Here is a 26,918-nt window from a genome sequence, read left to right on the forward strand (position 1 = left end):
ATAATTATAAAAACCAAATAAAGTGATCATTTATTTTATTATCGCTCTATCTCCACACACTTTCCAACCTTTCCCTATCAATTACTCTCCTGATTGCTTTGTTTCCCACAAGAAGTCACAGACAACAACAACAATATTTATTTTTATATATATATATATATATATATATATATATATATATATATATATATATTACACACACACACACACACATGTACACCGGACCCATTTATATCCTGTTGTTCCTTGATGGAACATTGTACATACTTAAAGCTGTCAGTATTTGGAAGGTCTTACTGTTATTTGTCCTGATAACTATTCTCATGTTTCCTATTTCTTTTTTTTTTATGTACCCGTATGCATTTCTCTTTTTTTAATGTACCCGTCAATTATATGATGTTATACATGTTTTATAACTAGTTATAAAAAATGTTTTGCAATAAAACAAAGAAAAAAGAAAAGAAGAATCCGTTAAAGGGATAATGAATTTTTGTACAATTTTAAAACTACTTTATCAATTCTTCACGCTTTCCAAGTTCTCTGCTTCCGGTCATACAATAGGTACCTTTAGGCGGGATTCACACGACAGGGTCGTTCCCGAGCCCGAGTGTCGGCCGGTAAAATCGGCCATTTTGCCCGGCCGGTTTGCATAAAGTTATGCATCCGTGCCGGGCCGGGCAGATCCGGACAGTGACATCAGCGGCAGCTCCTGAAGGGGAATTCCCATGTGTTCGGGGATTCCGCTTCAGGAGTTTCCCCTGATGTCACTGCCCAGATATGGACAGAGACATCAAGCGCTCTGTCCAGGAGCGGAATCCCCGAAAACACGGGGATTCCGCTCCTTCAAGGAGCTAAAGTGCGGCTAGCACATAGCAGAGCGGGGAGATACCTCCCTGCTCTGCTATAGTGGCGTCGCTACAGTAGTAGCAGCCGCAGCAGCTGCTGCTACTACTACTAGCGGCGCCATCGAAGGTGTCGCCGAGCCAGGGTGCTTTTAACAAGCAGGGGAAGGGAGCCAGCGCAGCGCTCCCTCCACCTGCTGTACACCCCGGCCCTGCAACACAGTGTACAGCGATGCCATTCGTCAGAATGGCATCATCTCCTCCTCCTCACATGCACTCTGCGCTGTGAGGAGGAGGAGATAGAGCGCAAGCGCCGGGAAACCCGGCCATCACTCGGAACACATTCCGGTGATGGCCGTGTAATACCCGGCCCCATAGACTTCTATGGGAGCCGGGCGGCCGGGTGTCCGGGCAAAGATAGAGCATGTCCTATTTTTTGACGGCCGGATTTTCCGGCCGTCAAAAAATCGGTCGTGTGAATAGCCCCATTAGGGGTCTATTATTCCTAATGCAGCCGGGTGCCGGCCGATTTATGAACGGCCGGCACCCGGCCGGGAAACCCTGCCGTGTGAATGAGGCCTTATTGTTTACTTCCAGTGGATAAAAATCTGTCCTGGTCATGTGAAGGACAAACAGGTCTAGGCAATTCTCTATGAGCTAAATACATCAGCGGTCCAAATCTTACTGATTGTTTGCTGCAATGTAACAGTCTGGAGTCCAGGCGGTTTAGCTCACAGAGCATTGCATAGACTAGTTACATTTGTATTCACTTCTCAGCAAGTAGTTCTCTACCGGTTTGCTGCCTCCGAATACATCTTGAAAAAAGGTGAGGAGTTGAAACACAAAGCATATGAGAAAGTCGCCTAACTTTTCATGTATACAGCTTTAGTCAGATAAAATCTGAACACCCCTTTAAGGTTCCAGATGTTTAAAAAGTTCTCACTTTTGCATAGGTTTATCAAAAGACTGATCAGATATGATGATATAGAAGGGAGCCTTCTGTTCCTACACCTTGTGTGCATGGGATAACTTAGGATGCAGATATTAAATTGTGCTTTATTTGCACAGACATTTTGCATATTTCCTGGTCTTGCAAGAAATATCATCTTTCTGCTTCTCCCAGTTTGTTCCGAAATTGTGCTGGCCTAGACACACGCATAGTTTGGTTATGTGGTAATTGTACTTTGTCTACATAGTAAAATATACTAGTTATAAGCATATAAAGTCTGGTGCAGCTTAGGGCCTTGTGCATCACTGAAAATGTTAAACCCATATATACAAATCTATTAAATCCTATTAAAATAAATCCCACCAGCTCTTAGAGATGTACAATCCAGTGCCGTGGGACGATTGCGGTATACAACTGCTTGTTGAAAATGGGCGGATCACAGTATTCATTGCTGGATCACATTAGACTACTATTACACATACATGTCGCCTCGACTTACATTAGAGTATGTTGGTAGGGTTTTGTGTAGGGTGCTGAAAAGGGTGAGGTTCCAGTGTGGGGCCACCCACATTTGGGGCAATCAAGCTGCTTTGTCCAAAGTTTAGAATACTGGGCAATTTAGGGAGTCTTTATCATCATAGCAAATGCCATGTTGTCTGTCAGGTCAATTTATGTATTATACATCTGCCCTTTATTTTTTTTGTTCAATCAATTCAGCATATCCCCACATAAGTCGGTCGCTGTCTCTAGTGATGGCAATGTATTGTACGTCTGTATGAGTTAGTGGGACTTGGATTAGGTTACATTTTAAGGGTTTGACATTTTCAGTGATAAGGTTAAATGTTGCTGCAAATAAAGTCTGATAACCTTGCTCAGTGATATAGCTTGTGCACATAAACATACGCAATACTTTACTGTAATAATAAATTATATTGCACACTATTTTTTCACAATATGCGGTCCATATTCTTAGCCGAATTTCAAAATGTACTTCTAGTGCTTCTAGGCAGAGAAAATTTTCAGATATAAGGCGTCCAATAGCACATACTGACATTTTTGTTGAGTGTTTTTAGGGGAAGAATACAGGCCAAGATGTGGCAGCCAATGCAGCATTCTGTAATTGTTTTTAATATGAACGCCACATACAAATACTGGCTATGAAAATATAGCTCCATAGCATAAAATTAGCACTGTAGTGAAGATCCATACAAGATGAAGCTGGTATGAAACCCAAATATACTTATGTGACTAAGGCCCTGTTCACACACAAACACATATGGCACTTACCTGTCCTGACAAATTGAAGTAAGAGTGGTTTGTTAGATTGATAGGTGTTGTCTTACTAGTCCGAGCCTTATAGTTTATAGTGAGCTCACTGCCAAGAAGTGTGTATGTCACCAAGACTTTTAATTCTCCAGGGTATCCTTCTTCTCCATCAGCACTAGTATAAGAGAACTGAACACCATTTTCAATTTCCTCAGGTTTCCACAGCACCTGCGACAAAGCATTCATGAAATCTTACTGAATCTAAGTCTTTTGATTATTTGAAGGCCAAAATAAGCATTTGGAGTTAGGATGTACATTATTTACAATTGTCATGATGTAGAAACAGCTGAATAGAATCTTAACAAGGGCCGGTTACCTCTCTGGACATGTACGTTTTAGTAATTCACTGTATTCCCCGTAAAATAACAATTCTGGAACATCTTTTCTTAGAACTCTTCGTTTTGCTGTTTTCTCTGTTATCCCTCCTAGAAATTTTTAATTGGTTGGAGTGTGTTCATACACAGACTTAGAGTAAGGCCACACAGAACGGCATTGACCCAGCAGCTATGCGGCCAACAACCGCGCCGACGCCATGTTTGGCACGGCTGTCAAATAGCCTGTTAATGGCCCCACACTGTTGTGGGTAAAACGGCCCTTTACCTGCAAAATCATGCGGCCATTAATTAATACCCGACTTGCGGTCGGGTCGGTGCCACTCGGTGTGGCCTTACCCTGAATATATCCAATCCAGGCTGATAGAGAGACTGCGTAGAGACACACCCCTTTGACAAGGAGAACGGTAACACCTAGTTAATGTATTCATACATTTCTAGGAGGAATAAGAAAGGAATGGCAGAGTTCTGTGCAAATGTGTTCAAGAATTGTTATTTCATGGGGATTACAAGTATTTACTCAAGCAGACATGTCAGGAAAGGTGAAAAGTCCTCTTTAAAAGACTTCCACCAAGAGGACAAAATAGGAACTTATGTTTCTGGGTATCATTTTAAATTTTAGCTCCTCCCAGCAGTTTTGATGCATCAAGACATACAAAAAACCACATCAAAACTGCACTGTGTAAACATGGACTAAGAAACATTATTTAAAACAAAAAACTGTGAGGCATTACTATTCCAATGCAAAGGGCAAAAGATGAAGGGGACCTAGCACGCCTGAATCCTGAATCCTTGGATTTACTTTCTGGCTGCACAAAGTTTACATTTTAATGGATGAGATGCCTTAACAATAAAAGACTCTATAGAAACTGTTCTCGGTCATGCAGTTGGAGGGAGTCCACTACAGTCAGCCAGAGAAGCGGGTAGATTTCATACATCACGTCATAGGTCGCCAACCTGTAGTTTGATTCAAAAAGTGTGGGTTAAATTGAAGTCGTTGAGAGGTATCTTTGGGTGCATTAAACGTATACCTATCTGGCATAACCGGAATCTAAAGGAACTTTACTCCTTGACAGGATTTGAACCCTGGCAGACTGCTGGAATAACTAATACTTACCAATAGATATCCTCTGATACAATTAAAATATATGAACTATTACAAGTGGAGATTCACTTACCCACAGGTTCTTCTATCAGTACATTTAATTGCACCTCGCCTATATCCCTCAATGTAGACGGGCAAGTCTACAGATCCAAGAGCATGCGGTGATTGATATTAGCTTAGGGGTGAACCACGTCAGGGGTCATCTCATATGTTTAGAAACATTTCCTGCAAGCTTTTTTAAAACAGCACCGTCTGAATGCACTGACCAAATGGGAAAGGGATATAGGCATGATCGTAACTATAGCCGTAGCAGCTTCTACAGGGCCCTGAGGTTGAAGGGAGCCCACTCAGATGCAAGAAAATGGTGGCAATAAATTAAGACTGGCGTTTCAAACGCCAGGCTTAAAGGGGTTTTCCACGTTCTGACAACTGATGACCTATCCACCAGGTCATCAGTTGTCAGAACGTGGAAAACCCCTTTAAACTAATCTATGCCAAATTTATTAAGAGGTGTACACCTCTTAACAAATGTGTCACATCTTTGACTATCCGTGCGACAGAAATGCAATGCTACGCCTTCCATAAGCAGGTATTGATTTGCGCTATAACTAGATGGTAGATTTATGGCAACTCTATCAGTCTGTAAATCTGTCGGTCTCCCAATAAACCATGCCCCCTTTTCGCGCCACTTTCAGAAAGTGGTGAGAGAAGTAAAAATTAAAAAAAAAATGAGCTCAAATATACCAGGCGCCAAAATATGCAACTTTCACACACCAGAGAATTGGCGTAAAGCTTTTAATAGTCCCCCCATTGTTCCTTTTTGTGGGGGAATAACAACTTGGCGGCTTTCAGGTATCTTGCACTATTTTCTGAATTCTCTGATATATGACACTATTATTCATACCTTTAGTTATTGCTAATTATGTTGTGGTTTCCGTTTACTGTCACTAGGGGGTGGCGGCTCATCTCATTTTGCTTTGGGGCCCTATGAATTTTTGTTATGCGCCTGTATATATGGCCAACTGCAAAAAACAAATGGGTTAATATTTTCCAGAGGCTGTTCTACAATCCTTTTTTGAGTGACGCCAGGCTACTTTCTCAATTATTTCTCATATAGAGGGTGTAAAAACACCCCTAGGCCGGATTCACATGAGCGTGTTTGGTCCATGATATATACGGTCCGCACGTCGGCCGCATTTCCCGGACAGAACACACTGCAGGAATCCGGGCTCCTAGCATCATAGTTATCTATGACGCTAGGTGTCCCTGCCTCGCTGCGGTAAAACTGTCCCGTACTGTAATCATATTTTCACGGACCGAACACGCTCGAGTGAATCCTTAGGGTCAATACACGATGCGTATTACGTTCAATTTTGCTGCGCCTATTTGCATGTGGAAAAAACGCAGCGTGATACAGTTCCAGCATAGGACTAGAGTTTCGTTTAAAATGTAACTTTTACTTGTAACATATTTAAAAAGTGTGTAAAACAAATGACACACCAGGACAAGACTGTTTACAAAAAAATCTTCCTTATAGTACAGGAGATATAGTGCTCAATGCAAAAAAAGTCAATTCAATATTGGTGATATCATCATTTCTTTGCAGAGTTAAAGAAAAAGGCTCCAAATTGTTGCAAAACATGTGAGTGATCTATTTCCCAGGAGGATATATATAAAACTCTGTGGGGTAATGACCCCTCCTACCCGTTCCGTAGTGTGTTAAAGTCCTGTTCCGTTCTTATGGCTGGGGACTGGGAAGCCTCACTTGTTTCTTTTATATGATTTTAGGCAATCAATCATTATTTTCTCCCGACGCGTTTCCTTATGGCCAGAATTCCTCAGGGGAGATAAGGCCAGATAACCTCCTTGACAGGGGGCACAAATGAAGTTGGAGCTGTATTGAAGTTTCAATCTTCTGGAGTAAACGCTGGTTCCGGCGTGTGGAGGACGTCACACGCCGGAACCAGCATTTACTCCAGCACGAGGAAACAAGTGCTATGAGGAATCTCTGCCACTGCAGAAGATTGAAACTTCAATACAGCCAGGGGCGTAACTAGGAAAGACTGGGCCCCATAGCAAACTTTTGACTGGGGCCCCCCCTCCCCTGGGTGTCACACAACCCCCCCCCCCCTTGTAGATAGTGCCTTTTTTACAAACCCCCCCTTTTGATAACGCCATACAGCCCCCCTGTAGATAACGCCATACAGCCCCCCTGTAGATAACGCCATACAGCCCCCCTGTAGATAACGCCATACAGCCCCCCTGTAGATAACGCCATACAGCCCCCCTGTAGATAACGCCATACAGCCCCCCTGTAGATAACGCCATACAGCCCCCCTGTAGATAACGCCATACAGCCCCCCTGTAGATAACGCCATACAGCCCCCCTGTAGATAACGCCATACAGCCCCACTGTAGATAACGCCATACAGCCCCCCTGTAGATAACGCCATACAACCCCCCTGTAGATAACGCCATACAGCCCCCCCTGTAGATAATGCCATACAGCCCTTTGTAGATATCTACAGAGGGGGGTGTATGGCGCTATGAACAGAGGGGGCTGTATGGCGTTATCTACGGGGGGACTGTATGGCGTTATCTACGGGGGGACTGTATGGCGTTATCTACGGGGGGACTGTATGGCGTTATCTACGGGGGGACTGTATGGCGTTATCTACGGGGGGACTGTATGGCGTTATCTACGGGGGGACTGTATGGCGTTCCCTACAGGGGGGGACTGTATGGCGTTCCCTACAGGGGGGGGCTGTATGGCGTTCCCTACAGGGGGGGGCTGTATGGCGCTATCTACAGGGGGGGGCTGTATGGCGCTATCTACAGGGGGGGGGGCTGTATGGCGCTATCTACAGGGGGGGCTGTATGGCGCTATCTACATGGGGGGGGCTGTATGGCGCTATCTACAGGGGGGCTGTATGGCGCTATCTACGGGGGGACTGTATGGCGTTATTTACGGGGGGACTGTATGGCGTTATCTACGGGGGGACTGTATGGCGTTATCTACGGGGGGACTGTATGGCGTTATCTACGGGGGGACTGTATGGCGTTATTTACGGGGGGACTGTATGGCGCTATCTACAGGGGGGGCTGTATGGCGCTATCTACATGGGGGGGGCTGTATGGCGCTATCTACAGGGGGGCTGTATGGCGCTATCTACGGGGGGACTGTATGGCGTTATTTACGGGGGGACTGTATGGCGTTATCTACGGGGGGACTGTATGGCGTTATCTACGGGGGGACTGTATGGCGTTATCTACGGGGGGACTGTATGGCGTTATCTACGGGGGGACTGTATGGCGTTATCTACGGGGGGACTGTATGGCGTTATCTACGGGGGGGGCTGTATGGCGTTCCCTACAGGGGGGGGCTGTATGGCGTTCCCTACAGGGGGGGCTGTATGGCGCTATCTACAGGGGGTGGCTGTATGGCGCTATCTACAGGGTGGGCTGTATGGCGCTATCTACAGGGGGACTAAAAGGCGCTATCTACAGGGGGAACTGTATGGTGCTATCTACAGAGGGGGCTGTATGGCGTTATCTAGAGGGGGGACTGTATGGCGTTATCTACGGGGGGGCTGTATGTCGTTCCCTACAGAGGGGGCTGTCTGGCGTTCTCTACAGGGGGGACTGTATGGCGTTACCTACAGGGAGTCTGTATGGCGTTCCCTACAGGGGGGGTCTGTAGGGAACGCCATACAGCCCCCCCTGTAGGGAACGCCATACAGCCCCCCCCTGTAGGGAACGCCATACAGCCCCCCCTGTAGGGAACGCCATACAGCCCCCCCTGTAGGGAACGCCATACAGCGTCCCCCCCCTGTAGGGAACGCCATACAGCGTCCCCCCCCCCTGTAGGGAACGCCATACAGCGTCCCCCCCTGTAGGGAACGCCATACAGCGTCCGTCCCCCCCGTAGGGAACGCCACACAGCCCCCCCCCCTGCAGGGAACGCCATACAGCATCCCCCCTCCAAAAAAAATGCGACCTACAGTGTGTCCTAATAAAAGACATGTATCCCCTATCCACAGGCAGCGATAGGGAGAACGGGGGACCGAAAGTCCCCTGAAGTTCTCCATGACTAACCTCTGACTTCCGCCGTCTGCGCAGCTCTGTAGAAATGAATGGAGCGCTGGTCACGCATGCGCACAAGCGGGACCGGCGCTCCATTCATTTCTACGGAGCTGCCGACACAGACCCCGGATGTCCGAGGTTTGTGATGGAGAACTTCAGGGGACTTTCAGTCCCCCGTTCTCCCTATCAATGCCAGCGATCATACATGTATCCCCTATCCTGTGGATAGGGGATACATGTCTTTTGCTTAATGGCAGAGCAGGGAGATACCTCCCTGCTCTGCCGTACTGTTCAGTGGCGTCCCGCTGTAGCAGCCATAGCGGCTGCTAGCGGAGCCTCCGGCCATGGTGGGGGCCCGTGCCGGCGGGCGACACGGGCCCCCTCATGCCGCGGGCCCCGTAGCAGCCGCTACTGCTGCTACGGCGGTAGTTACGCCACTGAATACAGCTCCAACTTCATTTGTGCCCCCTGTCAAGGAGGTTATCTGGCCTTATCTCCCCTGAGGAATTCTGGCCATAAGGAAACGCGTCCGGGAGAAAATAATGATTGATTGCCTAAAATCATATAAAAGAAACAAGTGAGGCTTCCCAGTCCCCAGCCATAAGAACGGAACAGGACTTTAACACACTACGGAACGGGTAGGAGGGGTCATTACCCCACAGAGTTTTATATATATCCTCCTGGGAAATAGATCACTCACATGTTTTGCAACAATTTGGAGCATTTTTCTTTAACTCTGCAAAGAAATGATGATATCACCAATATTGAATTGACTTTTTTTGCATTGAGCACTATATCTCCTGTACTATAAGGAAGATTTTTTTGTAAACAGTCTTGTCCTGGTGTGTCATTTGTTTTACACACTTTTTAAATATGTTACAAGTAAAAGTTACATTTTAAACGAAACTCTAGTCCTATTCCAGTGATTCAATTAGTAATTATTGTAGAGTATACAAAATATCAAGTCCTGCGGTGGAAGGCTTCAAATATACCACTAACACCTTACACAGTTCCAGCATAGGCAATGAGATTCCAGGGAATCTCATGTCCACGCTGCGGTATTTTCTCACACGTAAATTGACCCGTGGTGCGTATTTTCGGAACCGCAGCATGTCAATTTATCCCGCTTGCGAATTCTATCTCCCTAGTTCTACAGAAATATGCAGCAAAAAAACTCTGCGAAATGTAAAAACCGCACTGAACGACGCATCAAAAAAAACAACTCACCTTCAGGTGAGTTTTCTTCCTGCGAATTTCTTGCGGTTTCCTGCGCATTTTTCGCAACAAAATATGCAATGTGTGCATGTAGCCTTAGTGTTATTTAAAACTGGCATAAGGGGATTCCAAGTGCCACAGGTGTGAAATGGATCCAGGAAGCACCCTTCATATGCTCTGGTGCTGCCCACATCTCTGAACTTCCTGAGCTGCAATAATAGATATTGTGAGCACTGCGTGTACTGTTACCATTGCTAGAGATCCATTAATATGTGTTCTAGGATACACTGAAGAAATAACGACAGATGAACATGGAAAGGTAGCGATTGGACAGTTATTGCATTTAGCCATTTATACTCATCTGCTGTACCTGCATCTCGTAGAGAATATGTAAAAACGTCACAGTAAACTGCAACTAGAAAATGGTACCTACCTCAAGAGAGGCCCCCACTAAAGTTTGAGAAACTGTGGGCTCCATGGCTAGATACCACGGGACTCACTCCATTGACACTGACACATGACCGCAATATGACCATTCAACTCTCTTTAGGGGCTCACTGATATAGGGGGCCACGCTCCTTAGGAGGGTCACTCCCTGACTAGGGACAAATTTCAAAAGGGTTAAGATCAGTGGCAGGTCATATTTTGAAATTGGGGGTTTTAAGAGGTTAAGCTTTGGGCCCCTTGTGGGCATTAGTGGTTTAATATCATGTGCCCTTTACCAAGGGGCATATAGCTTACCTCCTCTATGGGTTTGGTCTATCTCCCCATTTGCACTGGTCTGTGGAAGAGTTTTCCCATCCTCCCACCTTGTTGTATGTGGGGTGATTTTGTTTGCGTTTGCAGTTTTACGGTATTGGAGTGGTTGGACCATCGGGCGTCTCACACTGCCGGGCGAACGGCTATGGGTGGGCGTACAACTACATTGGTAATACATCTGGTTACAGTTGAAGAAGATTGATAAATGCTGTGGCCGACCTGCACCCAGTAAAAGTTACATCTGTGTCCGTGTCATTTATTTATTAATTAGAAGGGTAGCCATGGATACGTTAACTGTGGTGAAGTTTTGTTCTCTGCAGTCTAACTTCACTGAAAACGCATTTGATTATAGTGTGAATTACGGCCGGGCGATTCATCAAATTAAATTTCATTAATTAGTCCTCAAGGCCTCTGACTATTCTGTTTAACAGAATCGTTGACTCGATTCTTTAGTGGCCCCGTCGCGCCGTGTTGCAGGAGGAAGATCCACCTCGTCACCTGCCTGGTCTGCACCGTCTGACAAGATGCGCCCCGTTCTGTCTCTGCTTCCCCATGGAACTGCTGTTCTGTACTGAACAAAATGATACAGTACGAAGCAGCAGTTCCGTGAGGGAAGCGGAGACTCCTAGTATATATCCACACTGTCCTGTAGATACTACCCCCCTTGTAGATCACACCCCCTTGTAGATTGCACTCCCACCTCACCCTTTTAGATCACAGCACCACCCCCCTTCAATTAGATAGAGAACTATCAACAAGGAAGGGGGGTTGTTCTTTGATCTACAAGGGGGGGTGCCATCTGCAAGGGGGGGTGTGGCTCTAAATGTGGGCACTGTGGCACTATCTACAGGGACATTGCGGCACTATCTTGATGGGCACTGTGGTGTTTTCAGGGCATTGCGACAAAAAAAAAACCTGTCAAAATACATCCATTTGGAGACACACTGATGCAAAATGGACATAAAAATACTGACACACGGACCGGTTTTCACGGTCCAATCACAGTCGTGTGAATCCGGCCTCGATGTAATTTATTTAACCCTCCATTGTGGGGCCGATACTGCACAGTGTCCTGCTCAGACTTCAGACACTATAATGTAATTTCGCCCCAAAGTGCCTGCTCGGCCCTGCTGTAATTTAGACTGCTCTCGCCTGCAATGGCGGAGACCGGCTGAGGTGGTGACGGGCAGAGAGGGATGTTAGTGCACGCAGTGCATTATTGATTATAGATTCTGTTAACCTGGTCCCTGCCGGGGTACACAGAACTTATAATCAATTAGATGGCAAAATGTCTAATTGTATTTCTGCTAAAAAAAAATATTTGCAGAGGTTAATAGTTGTTACGTACAATTATAGCAGTATATGTTACAAAGCTATTTATATAAAGAAAATAATTTATAAAATTATCTCTTGGTATTACTGTTAAATAAACGGAAAAAAATAAGAAAAGTCGAGATTCAAATCGCCCATATTGTTGAAAGAAATCTAGATTTTATTTTTTGTCAAAATCGCCCAGCCCTAATGTGAATAACTCTGGACACTAATTCTATATTTGTAAGAGGTCAATGAGAATTGTAAATATATGGATTCTTCTGTGTCTTGTATTTTAGCTGTGAAACGTGTCACTAGAGCACTCTGTAGTCATTTGTGCGTACCATATGATATAATATAACATATGTAATGCTAATTGTATGACTCAAAGCTGTACCACAAAGAAACCTGCAGTATTTGGTTAATGGGAAGAGGGTAGTGGGGTGTTTATCTGTATGGTCTTAATTGCAAAATGTTAATTAAGATAAAATAAATCGGATATTAAAAAAAGCTGCTTCCCACTTTCTGAATGCTGCAGTACCTGCTTGGAGGATTGTTGTATTTGCATGTGAATTTTCTTAATTATGCAGTTTCCTTCACAGAAGTAAAAACAGAAAAAACAAATGCAGCATACCCCGACATCCTCACCTTTTACAGCCTTATTGGAGTCTTAAAAATCCTATTCCCTACAAAATCACATCTAGCCGTTATGGCAATTTACTGCAGTAGCCAATACGCAATGGGGTTTCTATAGAATAATTCTTTGAGAAGTATGCACAGAATCTCCGTTTTTAAATGGAATTATATGTGAAGGGCAGTATAGCTCAGCTGAATTGCTGAAAGCGGTTATCTCCCCTCATGTGATTTGTTGCTTTTATAAATGTCATTCCCTAGAGGAGACTGATGTTTCCAATGTGTCACATTGCTATGCACACTTCATGGCTCTTTGCTCATTTAGGTCACTTTATTTTTATTGTGATGAAAATATAATTAAGATGATCAGCAGATTAGCTCAACCATTCTCCACATATGCGTCTTAATCCAAATTAGTTTATGACAGACAGCCCAGAGTTCAGAGATTGAGGGGAGTTGTGAGCACTCCATCCATAATTTTATATATATATATATATATATATATATATATATATATATATTTATTTATTTTTATTATAATTGCTCACTGCTTATTTACTTAATAGATATAAATTCAATAAGGGCTTTTTTAAAATAAACAGAATATTCTGTCCACCAAGTAATTCTATGTCTTGATTAGTATCACGGTATATGCCATAAATGTCTGATAGATGCGGGTCACAGCTATGGGATCCACACGTATCTCCAGAACAGGGGTCAAATCAAGGCTGAGAATGAATGAAGAGTTGGCCGTGCACGTGCATGGCTCTCTCCATCGATTCGTAGGGTGGTTTCCAAAACAGCCGAGTCTGCTTCTCCCGGTAGGATGGGGCATGGGTGACACCTAGAGATAGGTGCAGGTGACAAAATTGGGAATATCCCTTTAAAATAGGTAGAGCGGGTATGCACCATAAACAGGAGATAGCATTAGTGGGAGTCTGTGAGCTTGGACCCTAGCAGATTCCGAAACTAAAGGGCCAAAGTGCTCTGTGAAGAGCATGCTGTATACTGAAAATGAATAATAAATCTACCAATTTTAAGCACATCATAAAACGTTGTACATGATTGCAGACTTGGAACCCTCAAAACGTCTTTTAATGTTCTGAATCTTGAATGCATCTCTCATACCACCTTACGTACCCAGAGAATACGTGGCAAGTCATCTAAGGCCCTGTTCACACAGAGCTTTTTGCAGTCAGAAAATTCTGCATGGAAAAATCAGCTCCGGTATTTTTTAAGTGATTTTGCACCACATGCGTTTTTTGCCACGTTTTTTTGCCGCATTTTTTTTAGCCATCTCTTCGACAGAGAGATGGAATAACCGCGAGTGTTATTTTGCGTAAAAAAACCGCGGCAAAAAAACGCATCTCCCATTGATTGCAATGGGGTTTTTGAGGCGGAAAACGCCTCAAGATAGGGCATGTCACTTCTTTTCCGCAAGCGTTTTTTTTTAGCTTGCGGTAAAAAAAAACTCCTCCACCGTTTTTAACTGCGGCAAAAAACAGTGTCAACAGGGCCTTAAACTGATAAGTAAAAACCTGTTAATTGCAATGTTGTAACAATAAGATCTCCTATGTAAAAGGTCAGAAGCTGGCATCAAAGTCTGATCTCGGACCCTCATTGATTTCTAAATTGAAGGGCTACAGCGATCTACCCAGCCATGGATATGAACTGATGAACACATTTCTCAGATTCGGGTCAGCCACTCATTTTGACATCAACAACAGTGAATGGATTAAAGGACCTGAATTAGAAATAAAAGGAATTTTCAAGTTACCTATTTCACAGAGGAGAAATTACCTACAGAGAGGAATAATAAAATCTTAATGTCTTGTTGGCGCTGAGGTTTCCAGATTGTGATGCATATGGCGTTCTCTGGATATGAACGGTGTACTTGGAACCCATTACAAGAGATCTTCGTTTTTCAGCTTGCTGGTGGCAAATGCACTTGTCAGTAATGTATTGTTGAATTAGAATATCAGACTGAAGATCAGTGTTTCTTTAGAATTTATTAAAGGGTCACTAAACCTAAAAAAAAGTTATATGAAAAAAATAAATTGCCTTACCTAATGCTCTCAGCTCTGAAATAAGGGGTTGCTTATATTCCCTGCAAAACATAGCGGATGGAGATTATGGGGGCGCAACAGCAATATGTGCCCTCAGGATTTCAGAAGTATAGGTGACCCCATATAGTTCGCTCTAGCCCGTGGTCAAATTGAAGAATCCCGAACAGATAACTACAATGAGAGACTCATGGCATGGTACTGTACGCAATCCATCGAAAAGGAAACGTGTATTATACTATAGCCGACAGTTTATGCTGGGACGACCTGTTTACCATCAGGGAACCCTTCTAACAAAAAGGGATTGTCCAAAGGGAAGAACCTCTTTGAATGCTCCTCACAGCCCCTATAGAACCTGCTAACTTATTGACCAGTTTATTGAACAGAGAAATTATGTTTATAAAAGATATATTGCGTTGGGCTCCATGCTGTTCTTATGTATTGTGTGTGCTCAACAATCTTGAATAAGTGTGACATCACTGCTTTGTTATATAAGGTAAAATTTATAGATGACGCCGCAATCAGCTAAAAAACATAAGTCTTCTTCAGCGATCCTGAATGGCACTTTTTTTTACAGTGAGGATGAAGCATTACACCACTCTCTGCAGTGCTTGGAAGAACCTCGGACATTACTTCATCATGGGAACTCTTGGAGAAGAAATTAAAAGTTATTTTTCGTGGATGGGAAATTAACCTATTTGGATCGATGTGCTCACTCTCTCTCAAGAGAAATATATTAACCTCCATTTTGTGTACACTGATCTATAGAAATACCATGCTGCCTACCTTATCAAAGCCCTTGAGTCCTCCATGGATGCTATTTGGTCCATTGTTAATGGGTAACTGGTAATCCTGTCCGTCCACGCTAAATTTACCATTGGCAATCCTGTTTGCAACTCGCCCAACCACTGCTCCAAAGTAGGGATGCTTGTTTAAATATCCTGAAAAAATATCACACGCTAAGCAAATCCAAACTATAGATTTCATGATTCTCTAAAAGAAAACTGACATATTGTAGCCATTGCTCAGTTCATGAAAACCACCTGTAACCACATTAAAATGAGATATTGCAAAATATAATGGTTACTCTAAAATGCCCCTTTGGCCATTTTATTTTGTGACATTATTAAATGAAGTACATTTTTTTTACACTAAGCTATAGAAAAGGTATTTCATGTCAAAGTGAGAACAAATCTCTACAGGTGATCTGCATACACTGCAATTATTACACACGGAAATTTTTTATTAAATCCAACTAAATCATCACTAAAACAGCCACCTGGTTTTAGTCACAAAATATAGTCAAATGGAGATCGAGGTGTGTACTTGAGAGGTTCCAAGTGACTGGAAGGTCCAACAGCTGAGGAGTCGGTATCATGGACATCAAGAAAGCAGAAAAATACGCCACTAACCCCTGTGGTGCTCTATCTAGGCAAGTTCCATTAACATCCACCCATGTTTTCTATTCCTGAGCCAGTAAGGCTGTGTTCACATCAGCGTTGCCCTTCTGTCGAGGGGTTCCATCGGAGGTTTGAAACCTTTGCTTCCGTTTCCATCACCATTGATCTCATTTCCATGAGGGATAACATAGGAATATAGTAAGGGCTTGTCCACACGTAGAGGAATTGCTGCATATTTTCCATCCGGAATTGGATGGAAAATACGCAGCAGAATACAGTAGCAGCAAAGTGGATGGGATTTAACAAATCTCATCCACACGATGTGTAAACATTTTTGACCAGAAATTGACCTGCGGCACATATTTTTCATACCGCAGCATGTCAATTCCTGCTGCGGAATGTGGACAGAATTGCTGCGTTATTCAGAGGAGATTTCACCATCTCCCAACATTGAGAAAAACGCAGCAAATTCTGCATAATTTTCTGTAGTAAAAAATGCAGGAAATGGTGCGATTTTTCGACTGTGGAAATCCAGCTAGTTTCTGCGGAATTGCTACTGAAATCGCCGCAATTCGATTACATGTGGACAAGCGCTAAAACACAGTTTTAAGAAATGATGTTCCAGCATTGTTATTTTTTGTTTATCAACCTATTTTTATTGTAAATATTTTCTAACTTTTTACAACCAGCCATGGAATTCCACGGCGAACAAAAAAAGAACAGGAGGGAAATTGTTGGGGGAAAATGTTTTGGGGGCGAGAAGAAAAAAAAAAAAGGCGGCGAGTTCAGAAAGAGTAAAGTATTTAGGTCATTTAGGGGTTATACCGATGAGAAGGCTCCAGGGAGCAGGTCATCCAGGGTGAGTCCAAATAGAGAGCTTGCAGAAATACAGAAGGGGGTGGTGTCTGCTTACTCTCAATGTACAGAATTCCAGACTACTGGGCTGCAGCTGCAGTTGTGTATGAAAGGCTAGCGTTTAGCGGTAGCGAGGAGAAAAAAATAAATAAATGGGGGACGACGACAGGGAATAGGGATATGAGGATGTGCAGACCATAAAACACCCCAATGGTTTAAGGGGACAAACCGATGAGAAAAAATAAAACCAATCACTCAGTGTGTATAATTATACCGGACCACTATAGAGGATCATCACCAACTAACGTCCGTTCCAGGAACCAGACGGTGGAACAAAAACAATCTCGTATTCTGGTCTTAATGTGCAGCACTGTTATTTCATGGGGAATACATGTATTTACTAAAACAGACAAGTCAGGGAACCTGACAGGTCCTTTTTAAGAATAGACAAAACAAACGGAAGGGGACAATTTTAATAATAACACTGTACTCCTGTGCGGATTACAATTCCTGCATTGCAAGTATGTTTAATTGTCCAAATAGATCTTAACAAATTCAATGCCTTCACTTATCGCTAGCGGCTTTGCACATCTGCTGACAGCTACCTCCAGGTGCCTTCCATTCCAGTGTGGCATGCTTGTGGTCATGAATCCTCTTTCTTAGGGGCACAGGTGCATTTTATTTATTATGCTAAAGATACGGTGCTCTATTTAAACTCACATTTCCATCTGATTCAGTGTTGCTTGTGCAATTTAGATCCCCTATTTATGACCCTTGGCTTCTTCCAAGCCTCACTGGTGCAAAAGCCTTGGATTTTTCTTCTGTGATCCTAACCTGGCTTGTCACATGACTTCTCTAGTGTACGGTGTTCAGGTACTTTGCCACCATGTCTACCCAGCAGGGTTGCCAACCGTCCATAAATTTACGTATAGACTGCAAAAATGTTTTCTTTCTGCAATCCGTAGTGTCGTCCAGGATTTTTTCGCATTCTTCCTGAACTTTACAATGCGAATGCGCCAAAATGTACATGCGCAGTGCAAAGGAATAGTAGGCCACGGCCGGTCATATTTTCAGATTCCACTTGACTTCTGCAGAATCTGAAAATATGCATGCTGCTGCCAAGTGAGGTCAGTGCCGGGAGTGGACCAATCCAGTCACCTGACCTGTCACCTGACCTCACATCATCGACGAGGTCAGATGACTTGTCTGGTCCACTCCCGGGCCATCAGCGACCCCAGTCAGAAGTGGACCTGCGCCACTTTGCCGCATTACCACCTCGGCTCCTCCTAAGGGCGAGTCATGTAAGGCAGAGTGGAGAGTGGTAGCAGTAGGCTATCACTGCCGCTCTTTGCTCTGTTTGCACTTTGCAGTGTGGCACTAAGTACAAGCGGGGGGCTGTGTGGCCTTATCTACAAGGGGGGACTGTGTGGCCTTATCTACAAGGGGGGACTGTGTGGCCTGATCTACAAGGGGGGACTGTGTGGCCTGATCTACAAGGGGGGACTGTGTGGCCTGATCTACAAGGGGGGACTGTGTGGCCTGATCTACAAGGGGGGACTGTGTGGCCTGATCTACAAGAGGGGACTGTGTGGCCTGATCTACAAGGGGGGACTGTGTGGCCTGATCTACAAGGGGGGACTGTGTGGCCTGATCTACAAGGGGGGACTGTGTGGCCTGATCTACAAGGGGGGAATGTGTGGCCTGATCTACAAGGGGGGACTGTGTGGCCTGATCTACAAGGGGGGACTGTGTGGCCTGATCTACAAGGGGGGACTGTGTGGCCTGATCTACAAGGGGGGACTGTGTTTCCTGATCTACAAGGGGGGACTGTGTGGCCTCATCTACAAGGGGGGACTGTGTGGCCTCATCTACAAGGGGGGACTGTGTGGCCTCATCTACAAGGGGGGACTGTGTGGCCTGATCTACAAGGGGGGACTGTGTTGCCTTATCTACAAGGGACTGTGTGGCCTTCTCTACAAGGGGGGGACTGTGTGGCCTTATCTACAAGGGGGGGACTGTGTGGCCTTATCTACAAGGGGGGACTGTGTGGCCTCATCTACAAGGGGGGACTGTGTGGCCTGATCTACAAGGGGGGACTGTGTTGCCTTATCTACAAGGGACTGTGTGGCCTTCTCTACAAGGGGGGGACTGTGTGGCCTTATCTACAAGGGGGGGACTGTGTGGCCTTATCTACAAGGGGGGGACTGTGTGGCCTTATCTACAAGGGGGGACTGTGTGGCCTTCTCTACAAGGGGGGACTGTGTGGCCTTCTCTACAACTGTGTGGCCTTATCTACAAGGGGGGACTGTGTGGCCTTATCTACAAGGGGGGACTGTGTGGCCTTATCTACAAGGGGGGACTGTGTGGCCTTATCTACAAGGGGGGACTGTGTGGCCTTATCTACAAGGGGGGACTGTGTGGCCTTATCTACAAGGGGGGACTGTGTGGCCTTATCTACAAGGGGGGACTGTGTGGCCTTATCTACAAGGGGGGACTGTGTGGCCTTATCTACAAGGGGGGACTGTGTGGCCTTATCTACAAGGGGGGACTGTGTGGCCTTATCTACAAGGGGGGACTGTGTGGCCTTATCTACAAGGGGGGACTGTGTGGCCTTATCTACAAGGGGGGACTGTGTGGCCTTATCTACAAGGGGGGACTGTGTGGCCTTATCTACAAGGGGGGCTGTGTGGCGCTATCTACAAGGGGGTATGTGTTTGGCGCTATCTTCAAGGGGGCACGGTTACTGATGGGGCACTTTTATTGTGTCGAGAACTGAGGGATCATTAATACCATCTGGGGCACTGTGGATTACGAGTTTGTTTAGAGGATGGGGTATAAGTGTGGAGGGTGCTCGAAAAGCAAGAAACCAACATGTCTCTGTGTCAAATTCTGCAGAGACTAGTCGTGGCTGGAATAAGTCGTCACAGTGGTCTGGGCCGGATGGAGAAAAAAAAGAGAAAGTGAACGACTCGAATAAGAGAAGACATCGCCTAAGTTAGCGGGGTAAGCTACAAGCGGAGCTGTGATTGGTGAGTCACTCCTAGCATACTGCACAGGCAATGATTTTGTAATGTGTCCTTAAAAAGGTTGGTCTGTCCGTGATTTTTAGCTCAGTTGTCCAGAAATTTCTGAACTGAATGCTGGCAATGCCTGCTACCCAGTTGTATGTGTACAGTGCAAATTTTCTCCTACATTTTAAAAATAGGAGACCATTTTGAGTGTCATGACCTACGGTGCTCTTAACAGTGAAGTCCAATAACCTTTTCCATTGTAGCTCTTATGGATTCTATAAATAACATATGCTCTCTTATATAAAGGCATCTAATATTTAGGTAAACAAAAACTACTGTTTTTTTCATTAAATGGAATATAAAAGGAAGGTAAAACTACAGATTTACTATTCGTTGTTCTGCTCACCAACCTTTAGTATTACAAAAACACTTCTCGTATTTGATCAATCTGCTGTTTTTCAACTTTCACTGTCTTTGAAGGGTTTGCGAGATTTCAAACACATCACATCTGTATTTTTGGTACGTGCTCATATTCATTCTGGTTGACTGCCAAACAGATGCAGAATTTGCTATATTCAGCTCAACAAAAGTTGGATCTATCTGTGCTACACTTCCTATGTAACTGATGTTATCACTATACACAGCTAGAATCACACCTTTCTAGCAGCCACATCATTGTGAATCATAAGGATTATTTTTTCTAAAGAGCTTAAAAAAAAACAAAAAAAACAAAACAAACATATTTGCACCCGTTAAATTTGCTATTACTTTTGTCACACATATTGTGACACTAAATGATTTCTGATCTTTAAAGAGCACCTGTCATGTCATGTTTTTTGAATGATAAAATATTCTCAGGAGTATTTCATTAAATGCTGTTATCTTACTATTTTTAATGTCCTATTGCACCATTTTATAACTAGGCTTGAATGAGTCTAGGGGGTTTGCCCATTTCTAAATGAGTCTATAGTCCGGAGCTCAAAGGCATTTTCAGTGAGTTTAATCACATTAATTGTTCAGCAGTGAATGGGAAGTTACATTGCAGGTGAGTCGGCCGTCAGAATGTAGAGGAACCCACTATTTTATGCAAGAGGGCTGGATGGAGGTGAAACCTCTAATGAATATTTCTGAGAAGCAATTTGAAATTAGAACAAACATACATTTCATTTTTCTGTCATTGCATTCTTCAAAGGATCCTCAATTTGGACACTCATTCACTGTGATTCAATGGAGTCCCAGAGCCGCTACACATTACATTAATATAGGAGGATACTACCGATTTCAATGGGATGCCATCAACAATCAACAGATGGGAGTAACAAGAATTGGTATGTTGAACGCCAACATGCCCAATGCTTTGTTCTGTCAAGATATAAGCCGTTGTCAACAATGTCTCTGTCACGATCTGTGGGTATGTGGACCCACTGGGACGTACCGCCGTAGCGGGATAGCAGCTGGCCAACAGGATACCAAGTCAATGTCTATAGTTCGAATAAGGGTACCTGTGGTAATTCAGACAGTAGCGATGGTTAGGCTGGGATGGGACCTTGGCAGCAGGCAGACACCAGGCACAGTGTAACACAGAAGGCGTAGTATACGGCACAACATGACTCCAACTCTCTATGGCAGAGTAACAAGGAAGCACGGGGTACAGGATACAGGTAAGGGAACACTGGGAACTGGAAAACACTAAGGGGCCATTTGCAAAGACTAACAGGGTGAGTATCGGATAATTACATATTAAATTCATGTGCGTGCGCTGGCCATTTAAGGCCGGGCACGATCGTACGCACGCACCCTACGTGACACCGCAGATTGAAGCGGAAGTGAGCGTTGGCGTCTCTTGAGGAGGAGATGTAGGCCAGCGCTCACAGACCCATGGCTGCGGCCGTCGGGATTAATCTCTACGGCCCGTGGCCATGGGTGTTACAGTCTTCCTAGAGGATAAAACGAGAGTGCTTGTTTATGGGGTAGTCAGGGGAGATAGCTTTTGGCCAAATACTCCTTTGGCTGACATTCATCTTAGGGGGGATTCACACGAGCGTGTATTCGGTCCGTGCGGGCCGCGTGGTTTTCACGCGGCACGCATGGACCAATACAAGTCTATGGGGCAGTACAGACAGTCCGTGCTTTTTGCGCAGCGTTTGTCTGCTGCGCAAAAAGCGCGACAGGTTCAATAACTCTGCGTATTTCGCGCATCACGCACCCATTGAAGTCAATGGGTGCGTGAAAATCACGCGCACCACACGGAAGCACTTCCGTGGGACGAGCGTGATTCGCGCAACAGCAGTGAAAAGGATGAATGAAAACAGAAAAGCACCACGTGCTTTTCTGTTTCCGAACATCCAAACGGAGTGTCTTTGCGATGAGCGAAGCCGGACAAGCGTACCGAACCCGGCAAAAAAATTATCGGTACGCGACGTCAGGAGATAGTCACTGTCCATGGTGCTGAAAGAGTTAAACTGTTTCAGCACCATGGACCGTGACTTCCGATCCCAATATACATGAACCTGTAGAAAAAAAAACGAAGTTCTGACTTACCGCTAACTCCCGGCTTCTTCCTCCAGTCTGACCTCCCGGGATGACAATTAAGTCCAAGTGACAGCTCCAGCCAATCACAGGCCAAGCACAGGCTGCAGCGGTCACATGGACTGGCGCGTCATCCAGGGAGGTGGGGCCCGATGTCAAGAGAGGCGCGTCACCAAGGACGCGTCACCAAGGCAACGGCCGGGAAGTTCTCGGTAAGTACGAACTTTTTCTTTTTTTTCTACAGGTTTTGCGATATTGTGTTCGGCATTCACTGTCGAGGGTGCTGAAAGAGTTAGCTCTTTCAGCACCTTGGACAGTGACGGCCGTCGACTAGCCTCATCTCTATGATGGCGGCTGCGCGAAAATCACGCAGCCGCGCATCAGACACGGATGACACACGCAGCTGTCAAATGGTTTTTGCGCGTGCAAAACGCCGCGTTGTTTGCGCGTGCAAAAACGCAACGCTCGTGTGAATCTGCCCTTAGGGTAGCTTCATATTCCATTTGGTAAAAAAAACAAAACTGACAGTATAAGTTAAAATCCTGACAGTGTAAGCTTGAACCAATAAACTGATACGGTCTAGAAAGTCTCCATCGATAAACGTATCCATAAAAAAAAAAAAAAAGTGTATACAGTCTCATGCATTTAACAGATATGTTTTTCTTTTTTAAAAGGGAAATTGAATGTTTTGGATTTTTTTTCCTGCAGGCCAATCCAAGTGTATATTGTGCAAACATATACAAAGATATACTCATTGACTTCCATTATTAAAATTGTATATCTTAATGTATATTTTTTTTGTAGTCGGTTTTGAAAAGTTCTGCAGCTCACGTTTTTCCAAACAGTAAAATAACTAAAATAACAAACTGAAAGCTGGCAGACGTATATGCAAAAATGTACCAGACGTACACAGCCAACTGGTGTGAATTGAGCATTATGTGTATGGCCAGCTTCAGAACTTGCTATATAGCCCTTTCTACCCTATTTATCCAACAACTTCTTTTCTCTATTCTGGACCTCCAACAAGTAGCCCATGCATGAAAACATACTAATGTATTTGCAAAATTCTTTATTCAGTTTTGATCAAGGAATACAGTACCCATTTAGAAAGTATTGGTAGGAAAACAATAGTTGAACATTGCAAAGGGTGGGGGTTTAAAATATAACAATGTGTTCAATAATGTAAAATTACCCCAATAGCCCCAAAAAGCTGTGAATGCATCCCATCGGCATGTAAAAGTGCATTAGTCCAAGCTTGTGACTCAGAGTTAAGAATACTGGTCAATCATAATGTACCTTGTCATTGGACCTGTAGATAACCTAGTGAGTTAGAGAAGACTACCCAGAACCAACATGTGGTAACACCGCCAGATTTGAGTTCTGGTGTGTCTATTAATATTACTTTCTTTCTCAGGGCTTATCAAGACGACAGGGAAAGTCGGCCGTCACGTTTTTGTTTTTTTAACGGCCGTCACACTGCTGCATTAAGATTAATTCATGTCTGTGGAGCTATTCACACGGCCGTTTTTTTTACGGCCCGGAATAAATAAGACATGTGACTCTAAAGCTATGAGGGATACGTGAAAACGGGTCCCGCATGGGTACAAATCAGCCATGAAAAACGGCAGTTTTTCTTGCCCGATTTGACACCCGGTCATGTGAATAAAGCCTAAGTATTTATGTCCGGGAGACATGCAAATACAGTAAAGGTGAGGTGGACTTGACCAATTTTTAGCCTTTCATAGTACAAGTTATTAAAGGGACTGGGTCTAGGTCTAATAAAACATTGGTTAACCACTTTTTTAATCTAAGGACCACTTACCAGAATGGTTTGGGACCCTGGCAGAAAAGCCATAGGTGTTTGTATTTGCCCTTGTGTGAAGTAATTGTCTAATAGAAGTGAGGACCCTATGCCATTGTGAGATAAGCTTGTAGTTTGTCTCTACAGCTTTACATGAAGTTAACAATTTCTGAGAAAATAAATATTTATTACATTATTTTTGGGGAAGTGAGGTGCCTACTTCCTGTTCATATTGTCTGGTGTAAAGTGGTTTTCATTTCCGTGAGTAATATGTATAGGTTAGAGATGGCATGAGTAGGAGGGCAGGATAAGGTACAATGTTCTTTAAAACAAGTTATGGGGCCTATGCAAGTCAGGTAGTTGTATTTGTAAATTTGGAGAGACTTGAGTTGTGTGTATTGGTACAAGTAGGGTTGAAGCAGAGAATTTGGTACTGGTGGGGACAGGGGCGGATTAAGGGTACCATGGGCCCCGGGCACTTTTTCAGGTCTGGGCCTCCCCCCCCCCCCCCCCTGCGAACTCCGAAGACGCTGTACCGTATGAAGTGGTCAGGAGCTTTATAACTTTTTTATTTTTACATCAAAGGAGTGGTGTGTGAAGGATTATTTTTTTGCGGGAGGAGTTATAGTTTTTATTTGCACCATGTAAAGTACCATATAATGGATGAATTGGAAAAAACTGAGATTCCTCCATGGTTTTTTGGATTTAGTTTTTACTGTACATATTTACCTTCTCTTAAGGTAACAGTAGATTTAACATATACTTTTACCTTAAGAGAAGGTAAATATATACAGACCCAGAACCAAGCTCAGCACATATATACAGCCCCAGAACCAAGCTCATTACATATATACAACACCAGAACCAAGCTCAGTACATATATACAGCACTAGAACCAAGCTCAGTACATATATACAGCACTAGAACCAAGCTCAGCACATATATACAGCCCCAGAACCAAGCTCATTACATATATACAACACTAGAACCAAGCTCAGTGCATATATACAGCACTAGAACCAAGCTCAGTACATAAATACAGCACTAGAACCAAGCTCAGTAAATATATATACAGCACCAGAACAAAGCTCAGTACATTATATATATATACATACACACACAGCACCAGAATCAAGCTCAGTACATATATACAGCACCAGAACAAATACAGTTCAGTACAGAGATCATTTGCAAATTCAGTTAAACCCCTGCCATATAAACTTGTACATCATAAAACGACAGCTCCCAGTATAGCCTGAACAATGGTTAGGATATGCTGGGAGTTGCGGTTTAACAAAAAGAATGCTACCATCCGTCATCTTGCTGCAGATCATACAGTGACTACAGTACTGATCAGTCACAGGTAGAATAAACATTTATATTGAGTGACTCACCGGTGACGCCTCAGATTCTTTTTCGTTCTTTTTCTCTTTTCTTCTCCATCCGGTCCAGACCTCTATGATGAATTCTCCTGGGCACGGCCCATTTCTGCAGTTTGCAGCTCAGATGTCTTTGGCTCCTCACTTTTCCAACATTTCCGCACCTGTAAACGAAGATAAAATTCTCATGATGCCACACTCTATGCTTCTAACTATAATAGTATCATACAATGAATATTATAGTACTATACACTGTACTCCTGAATATAATAGTACTATACACTGTGCTCCTGAATATAATAGTACTATACACTGTGCTCCTGAATATAATATTACTATACACTGTGCTCCTGAATATAATATTACTATACACTGTACTACTGAATATAATAGTACTATACACTGCGCTCCTGAATATAATAGTACTATACACTGTGCCCCTGAATATGTGTGTGTGTGTGTGAATATAGGAGACAGCATATCTATAGCACTACGACCCTACAAACTATGGATAGGATTAGATACAGTGGCTCAGCACAGTATCACACATGATAGGATTAGATACAGTAGCTCAACAGACAGTATCACACATGATAGGATTAGATATAGGGACCAGCTCGCTGACATTGCAGTTCCAGTGCTGGACCCAGAAAAGGTAAGTATAAGAATTGTGTAAAGGATCTGCCAGACACAGCTTCTGTGTCGACGCCCGTGGGTAATCAGTCTGCACCTGCTCCTAAGTCTGAGAGAGTGACACGATCTTCTACCAGTCAGGCTGGGAGGCTGAGGAGTGGGAGAGCCTATCACAGCCTGGCCAGACGGAGCTAGCTCCCGCCCTCTGTCTATTTATACCTGCATTTCTTGCTCCTCCTTTGCCTGTGATTCTTTTCTGTTTCCTGGCTCTGCTGCTCCTGCTATGATTATTGACCTTGCTTCATTTTTGACCCTGGCTTTACTGACTACGCTCCTGCTCTGCGATTTGTACCTCATGCACTCCTGGTTTGACTCGGCTCGTTCACTACTCTTGTTGCTCACTGTGTTGCCGTGGGCAACTGCCCCATTTTCCTTAGCTTCTGTGTACCCTTGTCTGTTTGTCTGTCGTGCACTTATTGAGCGTAGGGACCGTCGCCCAGTTGTACGCTGTCGCCTAGGACGGGCCGTTGCAAGTAGGCAGGGACTGAGTGGCGGGTAGATTAGGGCTCACCTGTCTGTCTCCCTACCCCGTCATTACAAATTGTTTTGCTTTTTTATGTGTTACTAATTATTTTTGTGTGTTTGTGTTATTTTACAGGTTCGGTTGTTGGAATATGTCGGATTCGAGGACT

At 44.1% G+C, this 26,918-nt stretch overlaps 1 protein-coding gene across 1 annotated transcript in view; it reads right to left on the minus strand.

The window, feature by feature from the left end:
• GALM (galactose mutarotase) overlaps window positions 1-26,918 on the minus strand; it is a 79,831-nt gene that overhangs the window by 33,563 nt on the left and 19,350 nt on the right. Inside the window, exons 3-4 of the mRNA XM_075864430.1 lie at window positions 15,405-15,559; window positions 3,079-3,285 (exon numbers count right to left, since the gene is read on the minus strand). Coding sequence (XP_075720545.1) covers window positions 3,079-3,285; window positions 15,405-15,559 — 362 coding nt within the window. The remainder of the gene's footprint in view (window positions 1-3,078; window positions 3,286-15,404; window positions 15,560-26,918) is intronic.

Source organism: Rhinoderma darwinii, chromosome 4 (genome assembly GCF_050947455.1).
Source record: "Rhinoderma darwinii isolate aRhiDar2 chromosome 4, aRhiDar2.hap1, whole genome shotgun sequence".
NCBI classification, from domain to species: Eukaryota; Metazoa; Chordata; class Amphibia; order Anura; family Rhinodermatidae; genus Rhinoderma; species Rhinoderma darwinii.